The 24,607-nt window shown below is 42.6% G+C and overlaps 1 protein-coding gene across 5 annotated transcripts in view; it reads right to left on the reverse strand.

Annotated features, from left to right (window-relative positions):
• Positions 1–524: 524 nt before the first annotated feature.
• Positions 525–24,607, reverse strand: part of csnk1a1 (casein kinase 1, alpha 1) — a gene marked incomplete at its 3' end in the record, with an annotated part of 36,225 nt that continues 12,142 nt past the window's right edge. The window contains exons 3-11 of one of the 5 annotated variants that reach the window (XM_080465003.1): positions 23,617–23,743; positions 23,197–23,295; positions 15,590–15,673; positions 11,726–11,865; positions 11,229–11,307; positions 10,934–11,008; positions 10,751–10,857; positions 9,800–9,948; positions 525–1,142 (exon numbers count right to left, since the gene is read on the reverse strand). In XM_080465003.1, coding sequence (XP_080321129.1) covers positions 1,135–1,142; positions 9,800–9,948; positions 10,751–10,857; positions 10,934–11,008; positions 11,229–11,307; positions 11,726–11,865; positions 15,590–15,673; positions 23,197–23,295; positions 23,617–23,743 — 868 coding nt within the window. Of the gene's footprint in view, positions 1,143–9,794; positions 9,949–10,750; positions 10,858–10,933; positions 11,009–11,228; positions 11,308–11,725; positions 11,866–15,589; positions 15,674–23,196; positions 23,296–23,616; positions 23,744–24,607 lie in introns of those variants that run through there. The other 4 variants (XM_080465005.1, XM_080465007.1, XM_080465006.1 and 1 more) reach the window with 4 other exon arrangements.

Consider the following 24,607-nt stretch of genomic DNA (forward strand, 5'->3'; position numbering starts at 1 on the left):
AAGAGATAGGAGGGACTATTAGGACGTCTTTACACCTTAGGGACACACACACACACACACACACACACACACACACACACACACACACACACACACACACACACACACACACACACACACACACACACACACACACACACACACACACACACACACACACACACACACACACACACACACACACACACACACACACACACACACACGGCTGAAGGCTGGGTTCCAACAGTTTTAAGTTTTACTATAAACATTTTTATTGAAATCCGTCTTTCTCTCAACTTTTATAATTTTCTTCCTTTGGTTCTTCATCTCTTCTTCATGGGAGAAAATAGTCCCCCTGCAGCGCCAGGTTTTCAGGGAACCACAGCTCCCTCATGTGGTCACACAGAATCTCGGCGATGAAATGGTTCCACTCTTCCTCTGGACCCGTTGCTCCCTCCACCCACCCACCCACCCACCATCCCTCCCTCCCTCCCTCCCTCCCTCCCTCCACCATCCCTCCCTACAATAAAGCCCCAGGCCAGTCAGTTATTTATGTTTTTATTGGCATTTTCTGGAGAAGACCAAAGGTTTGACGACAGATTGAATAATTCAGAGCTGGAGAGTGAGAGCATCGTTCTACCATCGACTGCTGCCTTCAGCTGCTGACAAACTCCTAACCACCATAGAAACAAAAAGAAAACAAGAACTCAACATTTCTGATTCTTTAGTAAATAACACCCAGGGTTCATCATTCAATTATTGAAGAAACAAAAAGGGAGAGGATTTAGTTTATATGTTTTAACATTTGTCTTGTAAAAGGAGGGAGTGAAATAAGGAGTGATGAGGGAGAGAATCCACCGTGAGAGAAGAACAGAAGGTCAGGAGGTCATGGGGGGAGGAGGGAGGGATGATTGGGGGAGACGCTGATCTGGGGTGTAGGCGAGGGGCTACAGCCTCCACGTCCTCGAGGACGCTGGAGTTATTATATATACACATAAGAATATATAGACGACACAGCTGACGAGGTGTGTGTAGATCTATATATTTCCATTACATAGATACTGTGAGGAGGGAAAGACAGACGTTCTGTTTGTCGCTCGTCCAGGAAGAGAGACGTCGCCAACGCTGCGCCGCCGCCGCTCCGGGCGGAGCTCAGAAACCTGCAACACACACCAGCAGAGGCTTAACCACCGAGATACACCTAGACACAGGCGGAGCTGCACCTGGAAACAGGCGGAGGTGGAGCTACACCTGGAAACAAGGGGTCCTACGCCTGGAAACAGGCTGAACAACGATGAGACGGAGGACATTATAGATCCAACATGACGAAAGGCTACGAGGTACAGTGAAGCAGAGATCTTAGTGATGTAGGTGGTAATAAAGTCACACACCCACCCCCACCCCGACCCCCACCCCCACCCCCACACTCACACACACGGTCAGTGAACCACAGTACAGAGCTCCACCACCGTGGACACAACGGTCCCCAGGACGACGCCCCCCACAGGCAGACCAGACAAGAAAAATAAAACTAAGTAAAATAAAAAACAAAACAAAACATGAGCTTTTAAAATTAATTGATAAATGAAATAAAATAAATTAAGCTAAAACATTGACTACATAAAAAACATGAAAAAAGTTAAATAAATTAACTTATTAAAAAAGTGGGTTTTGAGCCTGCTTTTAAAAATACCAACAGTCCAATACCAACTCCAGTGTTGGTGGTAATAAAGTATCACGTCAGTGTTGATGGTAATAAAGTATCACGTTAGTCTTGATGGTAATGAAGTATGAAATTAAGTTTTATTTTGGTTGTTTACATTTAACACTTGTATAAGCCCTTCAAAACACAACCGAGAGTCACAACCAAAACAGGGTTTGGGCAGAAGCAATGTTTTTTTTCCCGCCCACCCTGAACGTCACATCAACTCAACAACAATAAACAAACTTTTGCCACTATGCTCACCTTCATCTATAACCTCCTGGAAATGGTTTTTTTTTTCAACTAAGGAAATGTACTGTACTAACTATTCACATAACGAATAAGTATTAATCATATCGGATTTTAGAGATTTTTTTAATTTTAACAGAGAATCGCTCACTCAGATCGTTCCATTATTTCACCCCAACAACTGAAACACACCTTCGTTTGACGTTGGTTCTTATTTTGCGTATTTCAAACCGAAGCAAACCTCTTAAATTATAATGTCCTCTTCTTAATTTGAAGGATTGGATGACCTGGAAGGCTCCCGTTTACGGCACGAAACATAATTTCCAGCAGTTTTAACTTAACTAAATCCATAAATTTGAATTGTTTGGATTTTATAAAGAGTCGATTTGTCGAATCCCAGAATCCAGTGTTTATTATTCTAATTGCTCTTTTTTTGTAGTTTAACGATTGGGTCTAAGTATGTCTTACAAGCATTCCCCCAAATTTCTGAGCAATATAATAAAGTAGTGTAGCACAAGAGAGGAGTTCAACATATGGAGACATTTTATGTTCAGTAAAGTTTTAATATTATATAATATACTAACGGTTTTTGATAGCTTAGACTGAACGTACTGTACGTGTGGTTTCCAACATAGCTGATGGTCTATTATTATCCCCAAGTTTCAAGAACTTGCTCTATTTCAGGTCCATTCAAACCCAGTTTTATGTTAGTTTTTCTCATGGGATCTAAAAAGCATAAATTTTGTTTTCTGTTCATTTAGAGAGAACTTATTCAGATCAAACCATTTTTTAAAAGAAATTCAGCACAATTTCCACTTTCGAAATGAACTGCTTGAGGTCCTGTCCTGAGCAGAATAAGGTTGTATCATCTGCAAAAATGACCCTTTTCAATGTTTTTGGTTCACTACAAATATCATTCAAGTAAAAAATACATAATTTTGGTCCTAAAACAGAACCTTGAGGGATGCCACAACATAGTTTTTTTTAAACGATATGGTTCCGTTAATTTGTACATATTGGAGTCTGTTATGCAAGTAGCTTTGTAACCAATGATTGACCACGCCTCTTATCCCATAGTTCTGACATTTCTGTAAAAGTAAAGAATGACTGACGCTTTTCTCAGATCAATAAATATCCCAATTGCACTCTCTGTTGTCGACAGCTGCTGTTATGTTCTCAACAAAATCCATCATGTCCGTGTTGGTGGTAATAAAGTGTCACCTGAGTGTTGGTGGTAATATAGTAATAAATTATCTTGCGGTTTCAAAGATTAGCAACGGTCTCAGTTTAGTCACCATCATAAAAAAAAACTATAAAAATCTGCTGTGCATAGAGGCGTGTTGGGGCTGAATATATGGGTGAATATTATTTCTTTAATGCTTAAATAACAAGCATTAGTCCAGCACTTAAGTATGTGTGTTTTAATTTTCTATTTAATACTATTAAAGCTACTAGTAGGCTAATGAGTTTCTCTTAACGGCCGTTTGTGATGATGACAGTTAATAAAGTTTTTGGACGTGATGTCATCGCATGAAGCTCAGAAGTGAAAGTGCAACAGAAGACAAGATGGCGAGCCGCACTCTGAGCCAGTTGGTTTTAATAAAGACTCTAGATGTCCAGTACCAACTGCCTGGATGCAAATACTTTCCGAAAACAGCTGTTCCACAGTTATAGAACCTTAGAAAAGAGATTCACATATCAGGTTTGAGAGAATCCTTGACAGCTGCACGAGGTCATCAGGTAACATGACACCATATATGTTGGTGACTAAACATGCCATTACACCTGAACAGAAGCTTGAACCTATATGCTTGAGAGTCTTGGACTCTGCCGTAATATTGCCGGGGTCTTTTTCACGCCGTGGCGGCGGGAGACTGAACTGCACAGGAAGCTGAACTGGGACGATCAGAGCAGAGTCTCCCGACGGTGAGCTGACATTAAGTTGTTAGAGGCCTATAGACAAATAGAAAGAAAAAAAGTCTCATGAATGGAGAACTACATGTACATGCACCTACTTGTGCACAACCGCTTCTTATTGATTGATTGATTGGCTGATTTTACCCATCTTGGCTCTGTAGAAACTACTGTTATTTTATTTGGCTCTATGGGGTTTCATATCAGGCCAGTTGACACACTTTGTGAGCAAAGCATAAGATGAGAGAGGAGAGGCTCCGTCTCTCTTCATAAACTATAAACTGAATTATTTTCCTGGATGGACACTTCATAAATGGTATGTTATTATATTGTGTAATAAGGAGAAAAGTTTCATCTGTAACACCATGACTTATATTGTTACAGCGAGACTGATGTCAGAATGAGGAAATGGTGCGGACAAAATGATTTTAATTAGTGACGGTAACACCGTATACCGGGAACATGTGGGGAAGGCTTAACGGTAACACCGTATACCGGGAACGTGTGGGGAAGGCTTAACGGTAACACCGTATACCGGGAACGTGTGGGGAAGGCTTAACGGTAACACCGTATAGCGGGAACATGTGGGGAAGCTTTAACGGTAACACCGTATAGCGGGAACATGTGGGGAAGGTTTAACGGTAACACCGTATACCGGGAACATGTGGGGAAGCTTTAACGGTAACACCGTATAGCGGGAACATGTGGGGAAGCTTTAACGGTAACACCGTATAGCGGGAACATGTGGGGAAGGTTTAGCAACTAGAGCAGACTGCACACAGGCAATATTTTTGCTGCTAAAGCCAGTTTAAGTAGCAGCAGCTCCATTTCACTGGAGTTTAAGGCAGCGAGCCTCCAGACGTCATTTTGACGGTCAGTCTTCGAAAAAGATGGCCGAAAAAATAGCGCACACCTCGCTGAAAGCTGTCTAACTTATGTGTACAGTAGAACCTCGGATTAGTGACCCGGTAAGAGCAGACAAATTGTCCCTCATCAAGGTGTTAACAGTTAAAACCTCCATGCTCGACTGACTCCAGCAGGGGGTGCTGCTGAGAAGTTTACTCAAACATGAGGCCCGTGGACCAAAACCGGCCACAAAAAGCTCCAATCAGCCCCAGAAACCACCAAGCAAGGTGGTTATATAGGATTTCTGGAAGCAGTTCCTTACACATTTCACTGTATTTTGCTGCAGAATGCTTTATTAAAATGGACTTCATGTTGACATTGTAGTAATTTTTAGAACTTATTGTTTGATCTTGCAAAATTATACAGTTTCATCACATACACTGTGCGCCACAACAAAGCAAACATTTAAAGTGTAGCTTTAAAGGTTATTATACCAATATTTTACCAGTCCAGCCACTCAAGATGAAAATCGACTGTATGTGGCCCCTGAAGTATAGTTTTATTTAGTATTTATTTTGTTTTCCTCTTTGTGTGTATATATATTTAGTATACAACTTTATATTTGTTGAGTTTTGTGCTCATTAAATAAGTATGTTTCTTCCATATCATTTGGTGTTTGATTCGTATCAACTGGTCGTACAACTTATCGTGTCTCAATATAGTATTTAGTTGTCCACAACGCATTATGCATCATTTAAGGTCTATTTTTTTCCAAGGTTTTCAGGTGTTTGAGGGCATTTTTTTTTGGGGGGGCTCCATTTATTTATCTATTATTTATTTATTTTTGTTATGTTATGATTGTATAGTAATATGACCAGCATTAATTGCTGCCTAAATGCTTCAAGTACCACGGTAAAAGGTAAACTACCCCTGGGCAGGAACACGTTAACACATTACAGAGCCTGCAGCAGCATTAGTAACTATAGTAATACATTTCTAACTATAGCAATTAATATAAAAATTCATCAGCTGGTTTCCTAAAATTCATACAAAAAGCGAAAGATAGCTACTACATTATAAAACATGCAATGGAGAATTAAAATGGACCGATGCTGACAGCTGATTTTCATGGTGTGTAGAAAAGGTTGCAGTTTGAAGACAGTTCTTAAGATTGTATACAGACTTAAATAGTCAGACGTGAGTATTTTGTATTTGCTGAGAATATGACAGTGATGATACGAAGGTGTTTCCTGTGACCAGAAATGGTTGGGTATGATTATTTCAGTACCATCCATAACTCTTGTCAGTGGAAACACATGAGTGCGTGTACGTGTGTGTCTGTCCAGGTTTGCAGCAGATCTAGACCGTACAGTCTGTCCTCTGCTTGGTTCATATTAGATTGGTTGTTGTGAAGCAGGACTAAGAGTTTTAGAAACTGACAGCTCGTTCCGGTGCCGTTGGTGCCCAGCACAAGTCCAACGCAGTGTTTTTTAAAGCACTCTTAAGTTAAATGCATTTTACATTTAATGCTGCGAGCAAACAACAGATGTACAGCCAAACTTAAACAAGGCCGTTATTGTGAGGAAAGGAGGAAGACAAGGCAGCGCTCCTGGATGGGTGTCATTGGAGCTTGAAGAGGACTTCATGTGAAGTGGAAATTATTTGTGCCATCATTAACATTAGCAGATATGTTCTGTGCTGTGACTTGTACTTGATTGTACTCTTGTGCCATTGCTGAAGCAATTTAGGGTGTGACCAAATTCAACTTGCCAGAACCTGAAAAAGACTTCAGACAGGGCAGGACAGAGCAAAAGAGAAGAAAATCTTTAGAAAGCTAAAGCTTCAAAGCATTTCTGCATGTGAATTTTGCTCCCGTCACCAGGAGGAAGGTGCGGCTGCTTTTTAGTGAACTACTGAACAAAGCAGAGTACCGAGGACAGTTCAAAATCTACCCAGATTTCAAAGAGTGTGAGGATTTCATCTACTAGCATAAATCTACGCTGTAGTCATTCATTATATGGGATAGATTGACGACAATTTATGTATGATTAGTCCCTCATTTGTCCTAGACAGGACATTTCTTCACCAAACAGACCATAGGCAGCAGCCACAGAGCGCGGTGCTTGGGGGGGTCTAGCTCAGGGGGTCACGGGGCAGGTTGTTTGGACTGTGGCAGTAAACCAGAGTACCGGAGCAAATCTGCACAAACACAGAGAAAACATGGAAACGCCACACAGAAAGGACCTGCTTGGGTTTGAACTGGGGACCTTCTGGCTGTGAGGCTCAGTGGGACGTGGGTAGAGGAACATGTATCATCAAATCAGATGTACAGTATATTCTGTCATCTCCCACTGGACCTGATATGGACTTCATGTCTCCTTGACCATCGTTGGCGCCTCGTCTTCAGATCGTCTGAATCTGAGTTCTTCGGTTGATCGTCTAGATATGACTCTAATCTGTACGTCTGGCCTCTAATGCTCCCGCCATCACGCTGTCTTACTCTTCTCCTTTAGTCTTCAACTATCGCTGAACAGTCTGACATGTCAGAAAATATTTCTTCGCTCTCTGTTTTCAGCATGTCTGCTGGAGCCTGTTCTTCCTGTGACGTCACAGCCAAGATGGCGGCGGGTCAGAACGCTTGCTTGGCTGCGATCAAGAATCAAGTCCATTTGACTAGCTTTCAGTAGTTGTTTACTAGCAGATGAAAGTATGACAAAAACCTTTTATTATGAAAATACTTTTTTTCAAAAATGCTTTGTGTCATTAAGGTCTTGAAGAAAAGCCTTTTGATGGACACTCCCTTGCTCTCTTCCGCTCTGCTCGTCGGCCTGCGACCACGGCAGCTCAGCTGCTCCTCTCCTGATCCTGCCAAGAGGTCAGAGGGCCAGCAGACAACAGAGCCCAGACTAGGCATCTGGGAAGAACCCAGCCCTGGTTGCCCCTTGAAGCCAAAACGGGAAGGCCCCCGTCCACAAACTCTTTCTGCCCTTTTCCACAGCAAGCAGGACCTTATAGCTCCGCTAGTTCACAGGGGATCCTCCCGTCTCCCTCTCCCCAGAAGATTTAAAAGGTCCTCCAGCAGAACAAATACTTAAAACTGTCCTTCCCATAAAGGAGTGATTCTGCCCAGAGAATAACGCAAAACACCAAAACCAAACCATCTCCACTCATTTCCTCTCTTTTCAACCTGCAGTTTCCCAAATCCTTCACACTAAAGTCCAGAAGTTTACAGACAACCCAGAATCTGGATCCATCAAACTCTTTATGTTTCCTGACTGACGCCATCTTGGGAAACCTGCCACAAGGAATTCTGCGATATCAAAGCTGGCAGCTCCAGCCAGAATATCAACATTTGACCAAATCAGGGTGAAACAAATCCAGACTTCCTGAAAGAAAGAGTCTTGAAGCCACAAAAAAAGTCTGAAATGTAGTGAAACTGATGGCTGATGGTTTTTCCAGAGAGAATCCAGATCCGGAGAGATCCAGTGGCCAAACGGGATCTTGTGACACAAAGCCTCAGGAATCTTCAGTAGTTTCTGCAATGCTGAGACGTCAACAAACCGGGGATGTCCCGCCAAATTAAAACGCTGGAAATACCAATTTGTCTGAGTGTGATGAGAAATTTCCTTCAGGAAGGTTTTGATGACGTATTCGAGACGGACGTCAATAGCTACAACTGGATCTACAGTTTCCCAGAGGATTCTGGGAAACGGGAACTTTAAGTGAAAATGTGTTGATTCCATTATTGTGATTTAGTTCTACTGGTGATGATATTGGGGTAATTAACCTGTAAGTTAGAAGCTGTGTGTTTTGTTTTGATTTTGAAGTCCAATTTACAAAAATTAATGAAAAACCGACCTCTTGTGCATCAAGAATTCTGAAATCCTTCAGGCTTTACATTTGAATTTGGTAATTGTCCTTAATTTAACTTTTAATTCAAATTCCAAATAAATAGTTTAGGATAACTTATGAGACTGATATAAATGAAATGGCTGTTTAAGGGGTGGTGCCCCGAGGTATCTGATGCAAATCAGATTCCATTTGTTTGTTAATCAATAATAGTAACTATCCTTGACCATTATTAATGATTATCGATGTCCAAACTGCCTATACAGTTGATTCCCAACACAAAGGTACCCCGGTGTGAAACTAGTGCTGAACAAGTGCTGATGTCAGTGTCCAGTGATTAGATTACACAAGTGGACCTGGAGGAGATCCAGTCTAAAGCTTCAGCAGGTGATGACACGTTCAGCTCTTCTCTTCATGCTTTCATAACTGCTTTGTCCACAAGACTGCACATTCGTTCTTCAGGAAAAGACAAAGAACTATGCCTTATTTTCAGGAAAATAAAGGAAACTTTGGTGCAAATCAGCTTCAGTTAGTGTAGATCAGGGGTGTCTAAACTCTGTTCTCGAGGGCCTGTGTCCTACACGACTTGGCTCTTCCTGCTTCAGCATACCTGAATCTAATGAGGTCATCACAAAGCTTGAGGAAAAACCCAATAACAAGCCCCTCATTGCAATCAGGTGTGTTACAATTGGGAGAGACCAAAAACATGCAGGACGCCGGCCCTGGAGGACGGAGTTTGGACACCCCTGGTGTAGATGATTTAGAGTCAAATCACACATGGAACCAAGTGTCTAGTAAGAAGGGAACAACAAAGACAATATTGGAAACACCATCCAATTGGAAAGGGGATGTTAATGAGGAAAGACTGCAGAAGAATAGGTGCGAGTTGGTCAGCATTAAAACAGAGTCACAGCGGAGAAAGCCCGTTGTCCAGGACCAACAGTCGAACAGAATAGCATTACATTAAAGTTAGTAGTCAAATTCCCCAAGGACGTCTTTGCTTGTGCAAGACAGACCAATTGTTCCAAATTTGATCTTCTCAAGTTTCTGTTCTTGTAGGGTGCCTCCTCAAACTGACAGGGTGCTTTGGTGTCCTAATTCCAGCAGCATTTTGGATTGTCCAATTGTGTCTTGTTAAGGGGCACTGGGGCAAGGCTCTGAACTTCACCGTCTAATTTTCCCTAAATACAATACGAAATCAATATGTGCGCAATTGGCGTCTGTAAAAGAAACGTCACTTGGCTGTTTGCTACTAACCTTTCATGTTAGGCTTGGGTTTGTCAGTTTGCTTGCCTGTGGGGGTTTGTGCCTGCTGGCCCTGGCCCCCGGAGGAGGCCCCCTGCTGGGCTGCTTTCTGTTTCAGCATGGTCCAGTCGAATGTGTAGTCGTACTGGTGGTTTAGAGTCCTGCAACACACAACAGAGAAAATACATTACATACATTCAGTATTCTGTGGTACGGCTTGGCAAAAAATCGATTTAAGAAATTTATCGAATTTGTAGCTAAAATCGATTTTCATTGTACAAATTCGACTCCAGGCGTCATTTGGACGGTCAAGCTTCGAAAAAGACGGATGAAAAAATAGCACACACCATGCTCTAAGCCGTCTAACTTGTGTGTACAGTAGAACCTCGGATGAGTGACCCGGTAAGAGCCGACAAATAGTCGAGCACAAAGAGGTTTGAACTGTTAAGGCACCATAATGAGCAGACAGCCTCCAGCAGGGGACGCTGCTGTGAACTTTACTTCAGTCAAACATAAGGCCGGTGGACCAAAACCGGCCGCAAAAAGCTCCAATCAGCCCCAGAATCCACCAAGCAAGGTGGTTATATAGGATTTTAATTTTTATTTTATTTTTTTAAACATTTCACTGTATTTTGCAGCAGAATGTTTCATTAAAATTTACTTTTACGTTGAGATTGTTGGCATTTCAACTCTGAGGAGAATTACAGCAATAAAGTTGCACTTTTGACAATATATATGATGTCTGCAGTCATTTTTGAGTGCACTGAGAAAAAAAAAATCAAAAATCAAATCGAAAATTGAACTTTGTTTTTATTTTAAAAAATCGTCAACTCGCCAAGACCTATTTTGTGGTGACAGAACTCAAATAGCTGTGTATTTTCCAAATGATCAGCAGGTAATACCACAGCTTTACATCAGACTTATAAACATCATTGGTTGGTTTTTGATGGTGTGTGTGTTTACCTGAAGAGGATGCGAAACAGCTGGCGCAGGTACATGTAGTCTGGAGCCTCCTCAAAGCGTAGTCCACGGCAGTAGTTCAGATACATGGCGAACTCTGCCGGGAACCCCTGTAGACAAGCTTTCAGTGAGGCATGTGGGGCTGCAGCACAAGGCACTGACCACTGCACATTACTGGGCTCTTACCTTACAAAGGACCTCAACAGGGGTCGACATCTTCTTTTCCGAGATTTTCTCATACTTCTGTTTCTTTGTGGCAGCCTGACACACAACACAAAACAAATGTCACCAGAGTCCATGAAATGATCTAACCCGTCACTTAGTTCTCGCATCCACTTTAAACTTTGACACTGTAAAAACCACTGTGCTCGTGTTTTCATTGATCACATAGCAGAACCCAATATGAGTACCTCCCAGAGAACACAGTCACTGCTCAGGGCACAAATTCAGGGTGAGGCTGGTCCTGGACGTGCATACTGACCTTTAGTCCCTGCCATGGCAGACTGGTTCTGTTGAAGTACATCAGGACATAGCCTAGTGACTCCATGTCATCACGGCGACTGGAACCACAAGACAAAAGTTTATGAGTCAAGAAGCCTCTGATCAGCATGCTGATAATGTCATGAGTTCAGAGGCAACAAAGACAAGGTCTAATTTGACCTGCTGAGTAACATTACAGACAATTACTGAGTTTTTACAGAAAAGCAATGTTCCTCATATATTTAGGGGAAGTTTTTTTCAAAATGGTGTTTTATTTTATTTTATACAAATTTCTTACATTTTGCGTTTACTCTGAAACTAAAGAAAGTGTAAAGATGTCCATCACTTTGTATCAAGAGTTTTTGTTTTATATTTATTCAGTTCACTGGTGAAATTAGGTGGCATGAAGGCATTTGAAAAGCTGTTATTGTTTAGTTACACTGAGCCTGAAAGCCCTTTGATGGTCAGGACTGACGCTGATTTAATGTCCATACTGACCTCTGTTCGATGCCCAGGTGTGCGTTGATGGAGGCATAGCGTGCCGTTCCAGTCAAGTTTTTGTCTTCTCTGTAGGGGATGTGCTGCCGTGTTCGGTTGTCTCGGTACTTCTTTGCCAAGCCAAAGTCAATAAGGAACAACTGAGGGTGAGATAGATTGAAAGAAATCGTTGGTCAGAAGTCTGTGTTGGCCCTCACATTCATTAAAACATTGACAAAAACACTTTCCTCCAGCCTGGACTCTCACGTCATAATAAGATCATCAACTGTTTGACTAACTGAAATCATTTCACTTGTGTGTGTGTTTGTGCTTTCTTGCTTTAGTTTCAGGCCTCAGCTGGTAGTTTCAGTCTTTATTGAGGAGAAAAGAACCAGCTGAGAGTCTAGGGATATAAGGACCTATATCACATACTTACCAATTATAGTTTATATAATCCTTCTCATATCTTTTTGTGGTTCGACAAATCGATTACTGCTTTTACAGACTCAACAGTAAAACTGCATTCAATGACATTACATCTATTCTTCTGTATGACGCTGTTACAGTAATGCCAATAATTTAGACCGGAGAGTTCACTCAAAAATCGCTTCACTTCATCCAAATTGAGGAGATTTTGTAGAACACAGTTCTCTAGCCAGTAAAGCCACACCTTACCCTCAACAATAACCCAACAGACAGTTCAGCCAACGCTCAAGGCTGACAGGAGTCTTGTGTGGGCTTGTTCAACAGCATACCTGCTTAAAGGTTAACAACCAAATACCAGAGCAGACATTGAGCTGCAGAGAGAGGACACGCCTCAAAACTGACACACCGAGTCACTCACATTTAACCCTTTACGCCATTGCTTCTTAAGATCGAACTCAAAAGGCTGTAACTAGAAAATGATCCAAGACAAAACCGTCTACTGTAAAGGAAAACAAAATTCTCTTCGACCTAAGGTCTGGATGTAGATTCACTCATTTAATAGTTATGGAGATATCGCCAGACGGTGGCCATATTCAATTACACTTAGTAAAGCTGAACTTTGATCATATGTTTATTTATCTATCTATGGTACTGTATTAAAACCCACGGGTGAAGTTGGTAGGGGTCGGGGGTCTTGTTCATGGAGGCTGGTGGGGGTAAACGGTCTTTGTAGGGAGAAGCCGGGGGTGGAGGGTCTTGCTCAATGGGGTTGTGGGGGGCCGGGGGTCCTGGCAGTTGGAGGTCAAGGGTCTTGTTGAGGAGGGTAGTGGGGATCAAGGGTCCTGGAGAAAAAGGATGATGGTTGAGGGTCTTGGTAAGGTGGAGGTGGTGGGGGTCGAGGGTCCTGGTAGGGGGGATAATGGTCGAAGGTCTTGGTAAGGTGGAGGTGGTAGGGGTCGAGGGTCCTGGTAGGTGGAGGGGGTAGAGGGTCCTGGTTGGGGGGGATGATGGTCAAGGGTCTTGTTAAGGTAAAGGTGAGAGGGGTCGAGGGTCCTGGTAGGTGGAGGTAGTGGAGCTCGAGGGTCCTGGAAGGAGGGATGATGGTCGAGGGTCTTGGTGAGGTGGAGGTGGTAGGGGTAGAGGGTGGTGGTAGGTGGGGGTCGAGGGTCCTGGAATGGGGGATGATGGTCGACCTTTTCGCTGTGGGGCAAAGCGCTCACCACTCTGGTCGCCATACTGTCCTAAATGTGCTGTTGGTTTCATTTGTGAGAAAGTCCCGAAAATCCTAATCTAAAACACAGATTAGAAATGTGAAGTTTTAGCATGTTTTAAATTACAATTCCTCACAGACTGGTACACTTCCTGTCTGACCACCCTGCTGCCCTCGCTACCGTTTTGACGCCAGCTCTTCCCGTTACCATCCGAGCTGTGATAAAAGAAGGCCTGGACCTTATGAACACGAGCTTCTTCATGTGGGCTGTGAACAGAAGCTGTAGTGACACAGTCCAGTTGTTGAATTACTACATCACTCACTGGCATGGAGGGCCAGTTTCAGACCCGCTTGATTAAAGATTTTGATTATACACATGAGCCACGACTGAAGCCACATGTGTCTGCTTCAGTGCTCAGCTTTGAAAATATTCAATATTGTAAAAGTGCTTGAAGACAACCACCTGGAGAAAAACCACAAACCAGGTTTGTATTGGAATACAAAGGAATGGTAATTTCAGGTATCTTTGACAATGCTACTTTGGATTAAAAGTTTCAGTTTCAAACACATTCAGATGTTTGCTAAACATCTAAAATGTTCCACGGGGCCTCCACTTTTCTCTTAGCTTATTTTATACCACAATTCCAGGTAAAAACTCCTGAATATCACCAGATACCCATCAAGCCTGATAATGCAGGTGCTGAGGGTAAGGAGCCGAGTGTCATACTACTTCATTTGATAGTCCATATTATTGCTTGATTTAAGTATTCCTCCCATCTATAGCACGCAGTCCTTTTTTTTTGGAACAAACCTCAAGGGGATATTAATGATTGATCAAAACAAAGCCTCAATGACAAAAACAGGAAGAGATTGTCCTGTTCCCTTACTTTTATCCAGACAGACGGTTCGGAAGTGAAGTTGCTCACAAAGCTACGTCACAAGTTCAGAGAAAGCATATCGAAGAAAGTCGGAGCAGCCGTCAACAGAGCCAACAGGAAACAGTGCTGAGAGGAGCAGAGTTTGCTGACTGGTATTTCTGAGCGCTCAGACTCCTGAAAAATACAACACCCAGAGGAAATGTTGACACACTCAGACTGAATATAAAGTTAAGGGTGGGAGATAATCATGTGCCTCATTTCATAAAGAACTGAAACTCAAAATATATCAGAAGGTTTCATACAGCTCAGTGGCAAAACTCTGATCATCACATCACATATCAGGTATATTTATGATATAACATCCTAAAAGTTAAAACCATTTTTGACTATTGGAAAATGAAAACTTCAGAGCACTCAGTAACCTCTGATTTCAACAGCAAGACTTTTCACAAAGAAACAACTACCAAAATGTCCAACACACAAAGTCTAGAGGCCGTCGCCTGCAGGAAAACACACTTGTATACCATGTGCCGATAAAAGAAAAACGTACAACTGAAGCAAACTACTTTACCAGTGCAACCTTAAATACATGCATGCAGTGCACTTTCAGTCCCGTCTGCACAGATTCCTCTTCTGGGTTCTAAAGAGTGAACAGTGTGGCCAGTGCAAACATTCACACACCACTGATCTTGCATCACAGACATGAAGTTGCAAAACAAAAACAAAAGTTGTGTTAATACTTGAATAACATCACCCCGTGTTTGTGAAGCAGAAGCAGATGCAGCAGCAGAACAGTTCCTGTTAAAGTACATTAACTTGACAAGAGTCCTTCAAGGAAACTGCAGCTCCTACACTTGTTTCTCAAACTAGAGGCCATGCCAAGTTGTAATGGATTCTATTTTCACATTGTTCAGCTTTAAAAATGATCAGCATCTCACGCTTTGTTTTAACAGGAATGTGAGCATCCTGTATGACTTGACATTAAGTTGGTAACAGGGCTTTTTGAACCACCAGTTGCTTTATTGCAGTCTTGACCAGTTTCTGTTGCCGTGTTTTTGGTGGTGTTTAGAATTAAGTCTGAATACGAGAAAGGATTGCTGTCACTACTGTCAGAGCAGTCAGCTCCTGCCCCATGTGGAGCAACAAGGTATCTGAAAGAACAGGGATAACCTTCTCTAGAAGATTCATGTGGAGTCTGTGGTCCTCCTCCACTGTGACAAGGAGCACACTGGGTGAAGGATGGAGAACATGTGCTGCGTAGTGCGGGATGAGTGCGGGTGGACTGACTCACTTTGTACCAGTGTAGTTAAGCATGATTGCAAAGCAACAAGTGCTGTTGTGAGGCAGCTGGTGTTGTGGTAAAACTCACACCTGGTTTAATCCTGAGAAAGATGGGTCCTGAGAAGAGCTAACAGCCAAGCTTCTTTTCCTCTTCCCCACTGACGAGTCTAAACACTAGGGCAGACAGTAAAGGGGCAGGGGTCAAAATTACACAGCCTCCATCCACCTTCAGTCACAGTCACCATGAGTACAACAGGCACATCTGTCTGCACCCACATTGTGTTCCAAGCCCTTATCTGACCAACGGTGTCCAGTCCAGTGTCTGTACATCCAGGTCTGGACGGACAGAGGCAGCGGGACTTGTGGTACAGATATGATCGTTCTGGCCATCAGTCTAGAGGACGGGACAACCGTGGAAAGATCAACCCTGTACCACAACAGGACAAAGACAAAAGTGTCTGTGGAATTGCCTTGCCATTATGTCTGATGTGGACAGAAAAGGCCCGTGCAGACAGGCAGCGTTATAGCTCACAAGGACTGGAAGGGGAGAGAAGTTTCTGGCATTAAATAGGAAACAGTCACAAGTCGTCTCTTCCTTATCAAGAAAACATTGAAATGCTTCTGCAGAGAGAAATCGTTTACCAGCCCTCAGAAGTGGTGGAATCATGATATAGGAGACTATGCCGGTCTCCAGTATACATGAAAAACTAAGATCATTTGTTAACTCCTGTTGTAGATACGTGGACGCTGTACTACAGTAGAAACTATTAGCGTTCTCTGGTGCAGTCACTCAGATTTCTTTTCTGTCCAGCTTTTTAAAGTGGTCCTTGATTTTCTTGTTTAGAAGCTTTCCTGCTAGACAACACCTGATCTGAAAGCAGTTATGAGGCCTGATGAGCTATTCACTTCAATCAGATGTTCTGTGGCAGAGAAACATCTAAATCAACAACAGCAGTACAGTAAAACCTGCTGTAAGCTGGTCCGTGTTCAGCTTTATTTCTCTATTTTAATGTGCTCTCTTCACTGCAGAACACAAAATTTACACACTGATTACCAGTTTGCGCTCATTGATTAGCTGGTGCACAGAGAAGCAGGCAATTACATTGACTACAGGACAACAGAACTAATAAAATTAGACCACAACAATAAACATAGTCCTATATAGCCGGGTTTTTTTTCTTGCTGTGCGAGCACTGTTTTGAGATCTGTACTCTTGTTTAAAAGCGAAATACAAGGGAGCACATGAGCGTCACACTGTGACAAGTTGAGGTAGACACATAAATGAGACAATCAAGACATTAAGAAAGTGCTTCACAAACGAGCACAGAGACTATATTAGATACACTATAACATAAAAAAACCTGGAAGACAATAAGCTATAAACTCCGGCCTAATTGCCATGCCAGCATGTGTATGTTTAGAGAGGGACCCAGAATGATACGGATCTGGATTTGGAGGCAAACATATGGCAAGTTTTCTAAATAGGAAAAAGCCTAGATAGCCGCGGTCCCACCGCATTTTTTGTGCCGGGGCGGGGCAGGACGGCTTTCCGCGAGATCCCACCCCCAAAAAAACATTGTGAATGGTACAGAAAAAAACGCGAACGCTGGGTACAATTTTTCGTCACCCCTGCGCTGAGGTATTTAGCACTGAGGAACGGGTCTGTGAGGAGCAGCAACAACGCAGCCGTCTGCTGATTGGTAGAGACGGTCATCACGCTGGACTTGCCACAATATTTAAATATTTCATCAGCCACAAACCCTCCTGTTGTTTACATACTCTGCGTTGCGCTCACTGGTTGTTTTGTTAACTCGGTTTATTGAAACGTCGGCGTGCAACACAACATCTCAGTAATAGAAGAGGAGGAGATTCAGCGGGAGCTGGACGTTGTGTTTACAATGAGAAGGTTTGTGCTGTGTCACAGAACAACTCTGACAGCCGTGGAGTTGCAGCAGGGTGAAACCGGCCGCTGCCACGTTCTTCACCCGACACCCCTCAACGTCGTTCACAGCCCCGCCTACATTTTAACCGTACTTACTGTGGTAAGACTGTGTGACGGAGTTGGGCCTGGGTGCGCTTTGCCAGATCGTACCCTTCCGCCCCGCCCCAATCAGGCACGTTCCGCGGTGGAACCGAAGCTGATGTTAGGGGTATATGTGAAGTGGAAGGTGAAGAAAGTTTTCCAACAACACTGCAATAATTTTGAGTGTACATATAAACAAGAAATTGAGAACAAAGTGTGGCAGCTGTCATCTCAAACTGACAGCAACAACTTTAGAATTCACCGACATAAAACATAGACTTTACGTGACAAAGGTCAGTCCACCGACAGGACAGCAGACAGTCCGTAAACACCAGCTCCAGTTTGCAATACACATTCACTTACTGCCTCAAAATCCACAACATAGCTTTTGAGAAGCAGCACCGCTTGTCGTATCCACTCTGTTCACTTCCAACACAAACCACACATGTTCTCCCATCAAGTCTGACCAGTGATCAGTTAAATGGACAGGTCAGAGTTCAAACTGCAATCAAAAGGGTGCAGGTCCCTCCAGGGTGGAAATGCTCTGAGGATACATTCACAAGGACCAACAAAGTCTGGTCTGCTACTGAGCCAACACTAAAGGACTGAAAGCTGGTTTAGTTATGTACATGAGTAGTTGGAGAAAGCTCTTTTCCTGTGGTACGTCCTTGAAGATTTGACCAACAGATGAGCGACAGGAGGCACAGATGAAAAGCACTCCTATCGTCTGTATTTCTACTTGGCAGTGTAAACCACTGACACATGGTGGGAAATTATATCTAATAAATGTTTTCAGAATGGGGGACTGTTAGCCAATGTTGAAACCCTTGGAGGGAAGGAGTGCTCCTCACTCACATACACAGGATGTCCATTAATTTGTGTCAGATGAAAGCTGAGTCATCAAATTACTTTAAAATTTGCACTTATAAAATCCCATTATCTTTAACTGGAGTTGATGTTGTACTAGGGCTGGGTGATTTGACCTAAAAATAACAAGTTTCGATTAGATCTTCTCAATGCACTTCAAAACGACTGCAGACATCAGATATATTGTCAAAAGTGCAACTGTATTGCTAATTTATTGCCGAGCTAAAATGTATATAAAAAAATCCCAAAATAAAACGTAAATGAGGCTCTGTCATTCAACACATTCAAGCTTTAACCTAGGTTTAAGCAAAGGTTTAACAGCAACTATGGAAACTCACAAGGAATGGTAGAACGGAACCCGAAAAATGTGGAAAAACTGTATGTGTGTGTTTTGGGGGGGGGGGGGTGAAAAAATAAATATCTTTTTTTAGCTACAAGTTTTATAAATCGATTAAATCCATTGTTTTTGCCCAGCCCTGACTTAATCTATACCGAAGTAAAGTTTAATCAAAGTCCAACTGTTTTCCTGTGTGAAAGAAGGGCTTCTTTGTGCCCACTGGTGCAAACGTAACTGCTCAGTGTCCCAAGGAACCCCCGCGAAAGAGACCAGAGCAGGCAGCCGTGTGTTGCAAAGATTGCCGTGAACTGAAGGAAAGGTTGTGGTCAAGAGTGACACTAATCTGCAGTACCCAGCTCCTGACGGTGCAACCTGCAGATGATCTGAACTGGAAAACAAAGCTCCAACTTCAGCTCCTCAGGAGAGGGTCTGGAGTGTCAGGACAAAGATGACAGGACACAAATGGACCAACATTTAAGGGTGCATGAAGCAGGCTTGGACTTTCCACTTTGAGAGACTAACTCGATAGGTAACTTGTTTCTATTGCATATTTACACTCAGTGAGATAAAAGAGAGAAATCTCTTGGTCTTTCTGAAACATCTTCCCCATCCAAGCGAGCTTGGCTTGAGGCCATGTGGATACGGGAGTCGTCAGTATAAATTAACTATGACATGAACTCCTGTAGACCACACATGCCCTTTTCTTTCACAGTTGCACAACCATATTCTCTAGAAATCAACTCTTATGTGTGAATAATTATTTCGTAGGAATAAAAGTTTTGCTTGTTGTTCAATGTTGAATAATTTTTTTTAAAACGGTTGCACAACAAAAACAGTTTTCAGAACTTGACTGTGAAATACAAATTCCTCAGTCTTGAGCCTTGCTAGAACTATGCAGTACAGTACGGTACAGGTTTTAGTGCATCCCCATTGATAAAAGTTGTGGATGGTACCAAAACAAGCGGATCTAACTAGCTAGCACATCGGTATGAGTCTCATAAGGAGCCATCTGCTAATTGGTCACTGAAAATCGTCACTCTGCACAAGCAACAATATTTAAATATCTCCTCGCCATATAAACCCTACGTTGTTGTTCTCATATGCTGATTTGTGCTCACTGGTCATTTAGTGAACTGGTTTATTGAAATGTTTCACTCCACTGCCCCCTGGTGCTCCGACGAGGTGTAGACACTCCCCTCGGTAACAGGAGAGGAGCAGCTTCAGCAGGAGCTGGACGCTGCTGTTCACAATGAGAAAGTTTTCACTGTTGCATTTCCCCCTTCTGAGCCACAACTCCGCCTCCTGAGCCACAGCGCAACTAATGTGTTCCTCTAGTCCTCATTTACTTTCACGTCATGACGTCACAAGTCTGTGTTGTTCACTACCCACCTACATTTTAACTGTACTCTCTGTGGTGGGCCTTGCTGTGCTTTGTCTTAAGTTTGTGCGGGACTGGAATGGGGCGGGGTGGGTTTTCATGTGACCCCACTAACAAAAGTTGTGGATGGTACGGAACAACCCATAACGGATAACTGTTACGATTCCCGTCACCCTTCCGTTGAGGTACCTCGCACTGAGCAAGGGATCTCATAAGGAGGACTGACAAAGCAGCCGTCTACTGATTGGTAGTGATCATTGTCACTCTTGACGTGCCCGCAATATTTAAATATTTCATTGGCCGTAAACTCTCCCATTGTTTACATATGCCGCGTTGCACTCCTGGGTTGTTTTATGAACTGGGTTTATTGAAACGTCGGGGCTCCACATTAGGGATGGGGCCGATCCGATCAGGTTTCGATACCAATGTAATTCATGGATTGGAAATTAGAAATGGAAGCAGGTCTCGATGAGACGTGGGGTAATGAGTCATGAAATCCATTCCACAGTTTTCAGCTAGTGAGCAGGCAAGCATAGCAGGACTGTGGCTATCCAACGTTTCATGACATGTCCACTGTTTGGACGTATTTTACGCTCAGAACACCGCAATGCAAGACTGAAACGTGCAATGTTTGCAAATCCGTTGTACAGCGAGGCGGTCGCTCTGCAGCCAGCCGTCACCGTTTTAAAACGCCAGCTCGCAAAAGAGAATGGCACTGACATTAAAACAACGAAATGCAGCTTCTCCTCGCAAAACTCTGAAAATAGTCCCAATCATTTGTGCTGCATTAGAGCTGGAAACATTGCAGTTTGTGCCTTGTTGCTGAAGAATTTCTCCAGAGATTAATAAAGTGGATGAGGTTTTAATCATATAAAAAGTTTATTATGAGATGATGGCGTCACACAGTCCCCCACATTGTCCAAACTGAACAAAAATAGTTTGTGTAGCTTTCCTTTTCTCCCTTATACCAATCTCAATTTGCCTTTTGGGAGCAGACTTTCATATACAGTCCCACATTCCATACTTGCCTGTAGAGGGGAGTTTATTACAACCTCATATAAAATCAACAATAATGCTAATAATATTAAAGCAAACAGAGCTCTGGCATTAGAATAGTATCGGTATTGGCAGATATCCAAATTTAGGTATCGGAAGTGATAAAATGTGTATCGGTGCATCCCTACTCCACAGCACCGTGGTCTTTCAACGAGGTTCAGACGCTCCTCTCAGTAACAGGAGAGGAGTAGGTTCAGCAGAAGCTGGACGCTGTTGTTCACAATGACAAAGTTTTCATTGTGTCACAGAGAACGTGGCTCAAGGTTTTACTCGGATGATCACGGAGCTGCATCCAACGCTGGCCGCAGCTCCGCGATCTTCGTCCGATAGATATAACCGGGTCATTCTCAACCCCGCCTACATTTTAACTGTACTGTCTGCAGTGGGACCGTGTGACGGAGTTGGGCCTTGGTGTGCTTTGCCGTATCGTACCCTCCCGCCTGGCACTGCGCTGTGGGACCGCAGCTTCACTGTACCGTGCAGTGGAAACAAAGCTTGTAACAGAGGAGTGAACCATTCCTGTTACAATGGTCGTTTTATAGTCTATGTGAAAATTGCATCTCATAGTGATGTGGGGCTGGACTGTTTTCAAAAAGTAACCTCTTCAAAATCTGCTTCTTCAGAAAGTTCTTTCACAAAGACAAGCGATTTATTCTATAGAGTCTACCAAAGTGAACAAACAACAATATATATATCGGACTAAGAGATGTTTTCTCTATCAACTCCTCAAATTTTTTAAATGAAAACTAGTGTACAAATAAAAGAAACCAAGTAAATTAATTGTTTTTTAAGGACCCTTTGAAGCCTTTAATCACAATCTTCACTCCAGATGTTAAAGGTTGCTGTCCAAGTTCAAAGTGTTGGCTTCATGTGGTTGGTGCAGGTTAATAAAGTATTGGCTTCATGTGATTGTGCATTGCTCCAGTGCAGGGATTACTGTATGTATCAGTTTATTTTCTGTGTTAGTGACTCCACATCACTTCATTTCAGTTTAAAAGTGTTGACTAGAGAACTGCTGTCTGATGGTACTTTAACTGTGATTTGTGGCAAGCAGATGAGTGACAGTTGGCATACTTCTACACTAATAAAACAATGACTGATAAACACCTACAGGGTAGCAAGAGTGGGGGTGGAGGGGGCTTACACTTTACTTGAAAAGCCACGTGTTCCCGTAGGAAGAAAACCCTGTTTTGTAAATTAAAAAAAAAAACAAAAAAAAAAACAGATTTGAAGCACTTTGAATTTCTTTGGCAAACGAAAAGGAAAGATTTGAGTCATGTACAGCACTGCGGTTATGGTTCCTCTGGTGGAATTTATAATAAAGCATCAGTGTTTGAGTGAAAACTAGCGTTTTGCCATATCATCAGACTGAGAAAAGGTAGCGTTTAAATGACATGTGGGAAGAACTCAGTAAATGTTGTTCCTGAACTGACACCAGCCATGGGATATCCTTGTCTTGATTTTGCATGTGACACTGCAATAAGAGCTGACAAGAACCTATCCCATGGAAACGTCTGATCAGTTCACTGTTGTTGTGGAGATTTGTGCCATAATCAGAGGTGCTTCGACAAACAAGCTCTACTTTAATGTGACAATAAATTTCAAGAAATACTGTGACAAAACTTATCAAACTTTTATGTCACAAACTGACACCATGTGTTCAAAATTAAACATACGCTTGAGTGATATGATCACTACTTTTGGACAATATCAGTGCATAGATGGAATTAGTTTGTGCTGTGGTAATATATTTAAAGATGCAAACAACAGATCAACATATCTACGGACGGTCTGTTTGTTTAATATAAGGGTCGATCACTATCAGCTGTTGCCAGACCAAGACAGATATACTACTTAAATATCAGGCCAAAGAGAACTGAAAACATAATTTTGCAGTTCTGCGCTGCCATCTGCAGCCAGTTGAATGTTCTTTGTGATGAAACACATCCAGAAAAAGACTGCTTCGGAATAAGGCCATTAATTAAGCTAAATGTGTAGATCAGGCAGACATGAGGACAGTGTGGCACGGGTCTTACCTTGTTACAGTGACGGCCAATGCCCATGAGAAAGTTGTCTGGTTTGATGTCTCTGTGGATGAAGTTCTTTGTGTGTACATACTCAATTCTGCTGATCATCTGAAGAGGAAAAACAACTGGTGTTAATGTTTCATCGGGCTCTACCTTCTCAACCTCCACTGAAATTCTATAAAGATTCTCACAGCCTGGGCCAGCAAATCAACCAACAAATGAAATGCAGGCATTCTGATATCATGCAGGATCATACTGAGAAACTGAAATACACAGTAATTCAAACTTTGAATTTTCTATGTAGATCTCTGGTGTGAAGCAGAAGCAGAAGACACCGCTGCTCTCAGCAGTAACCTGCTACATGCAGTGGTCCACGTGTCTCCAGCATGTCCACTGCAGGAGAAATGATGACGAGTGCCAGTGGGCTACCTGGTCTGCCAGCATGAGGACCGTTTTCATGGTGAAGCGGCGAGAGCAGAAGTTAAACAGGTCCTCCAGACTCGGTCCAAGCAGGTCCATGACTAGGACGTTGTAGTCCTTCTCTTGGCCATACCACCTGGTGACAAAACGGCACAAGTTTAAACACTGACCTTTAAACAGACAGAGGACATTAGACAAGTTAGATGAAAACACATCTACTTTACAACTTCCTCTGTCCAAACAAGGAGACAAACATGATTAAGATGGTACACAAAGCAGCCACATTGTTTATGGAGAGAAATACAACTCTGGTAACATCTGTAAAAAGTGAATTAAGTTCATTTGTACTGCATAAGTAAATGGTTGTATAGCACGATCTGAGCTCCTATTACTGAACCCTGTTTCCTGTTAGTAAGAGAACATTGGTTTTGTTTTAGTTGTGATCATCTGTACAAACAGACAGCTGCACTAAGAGTCTTTGAACAGCGGTTCAGAGGGTCAACAGAGATATTGGTATCATGGCACAAGCTTTCAGTGAATGAGTCCTCACAAACCATGCAGTCTGTAGCAGAGGGAGCCAGCAGGTTATAGTTCACTACAAGGGGAGTTCTATAAAATACCGGACCAAGATGAAGCAGTAGACAGAGAAGACTGTTGGTTCCATGGATCAATATGATTCCATCCACAGAATGTTTAAAGTCACAAGAGGAAAAGAGACGTCATGTCAAACTATGCCTCAATAACAGTATGAGGAGAGGGAAATCTATCATTCTTCAAAAGATGGTGCCTGTAGCAAAGAACAGTGTTCAATAAAGTCAACAGAAATATCCTTATGATTTGATATTGAATGAGAACTTTGAAGGAGTTGAGTGCCTAACAGTTTGATAAATACCCGGATAAGCCTTCCTGATATCGATTCCTTTATGTCTGAGCGTTCAGGCTCACCAGCGTGCCACACTCCCACATTTAATCCTTTCACTCAACAAGCAGGAGCAACCCT

The sequence above is a fragment of the Lipophrys pholis genome, assembly GCF_963383615.2.
Source record: "Lipophrys pholis genome assembly, chromosome: 6".
Taxonomy (NCBI): domain Eukaryota; kingdom Metazoa; phylum Chordata; class Actinopteri; order Blenniiformes; family Blenniidae; genus Lipophrys; species Lipophrys pholis.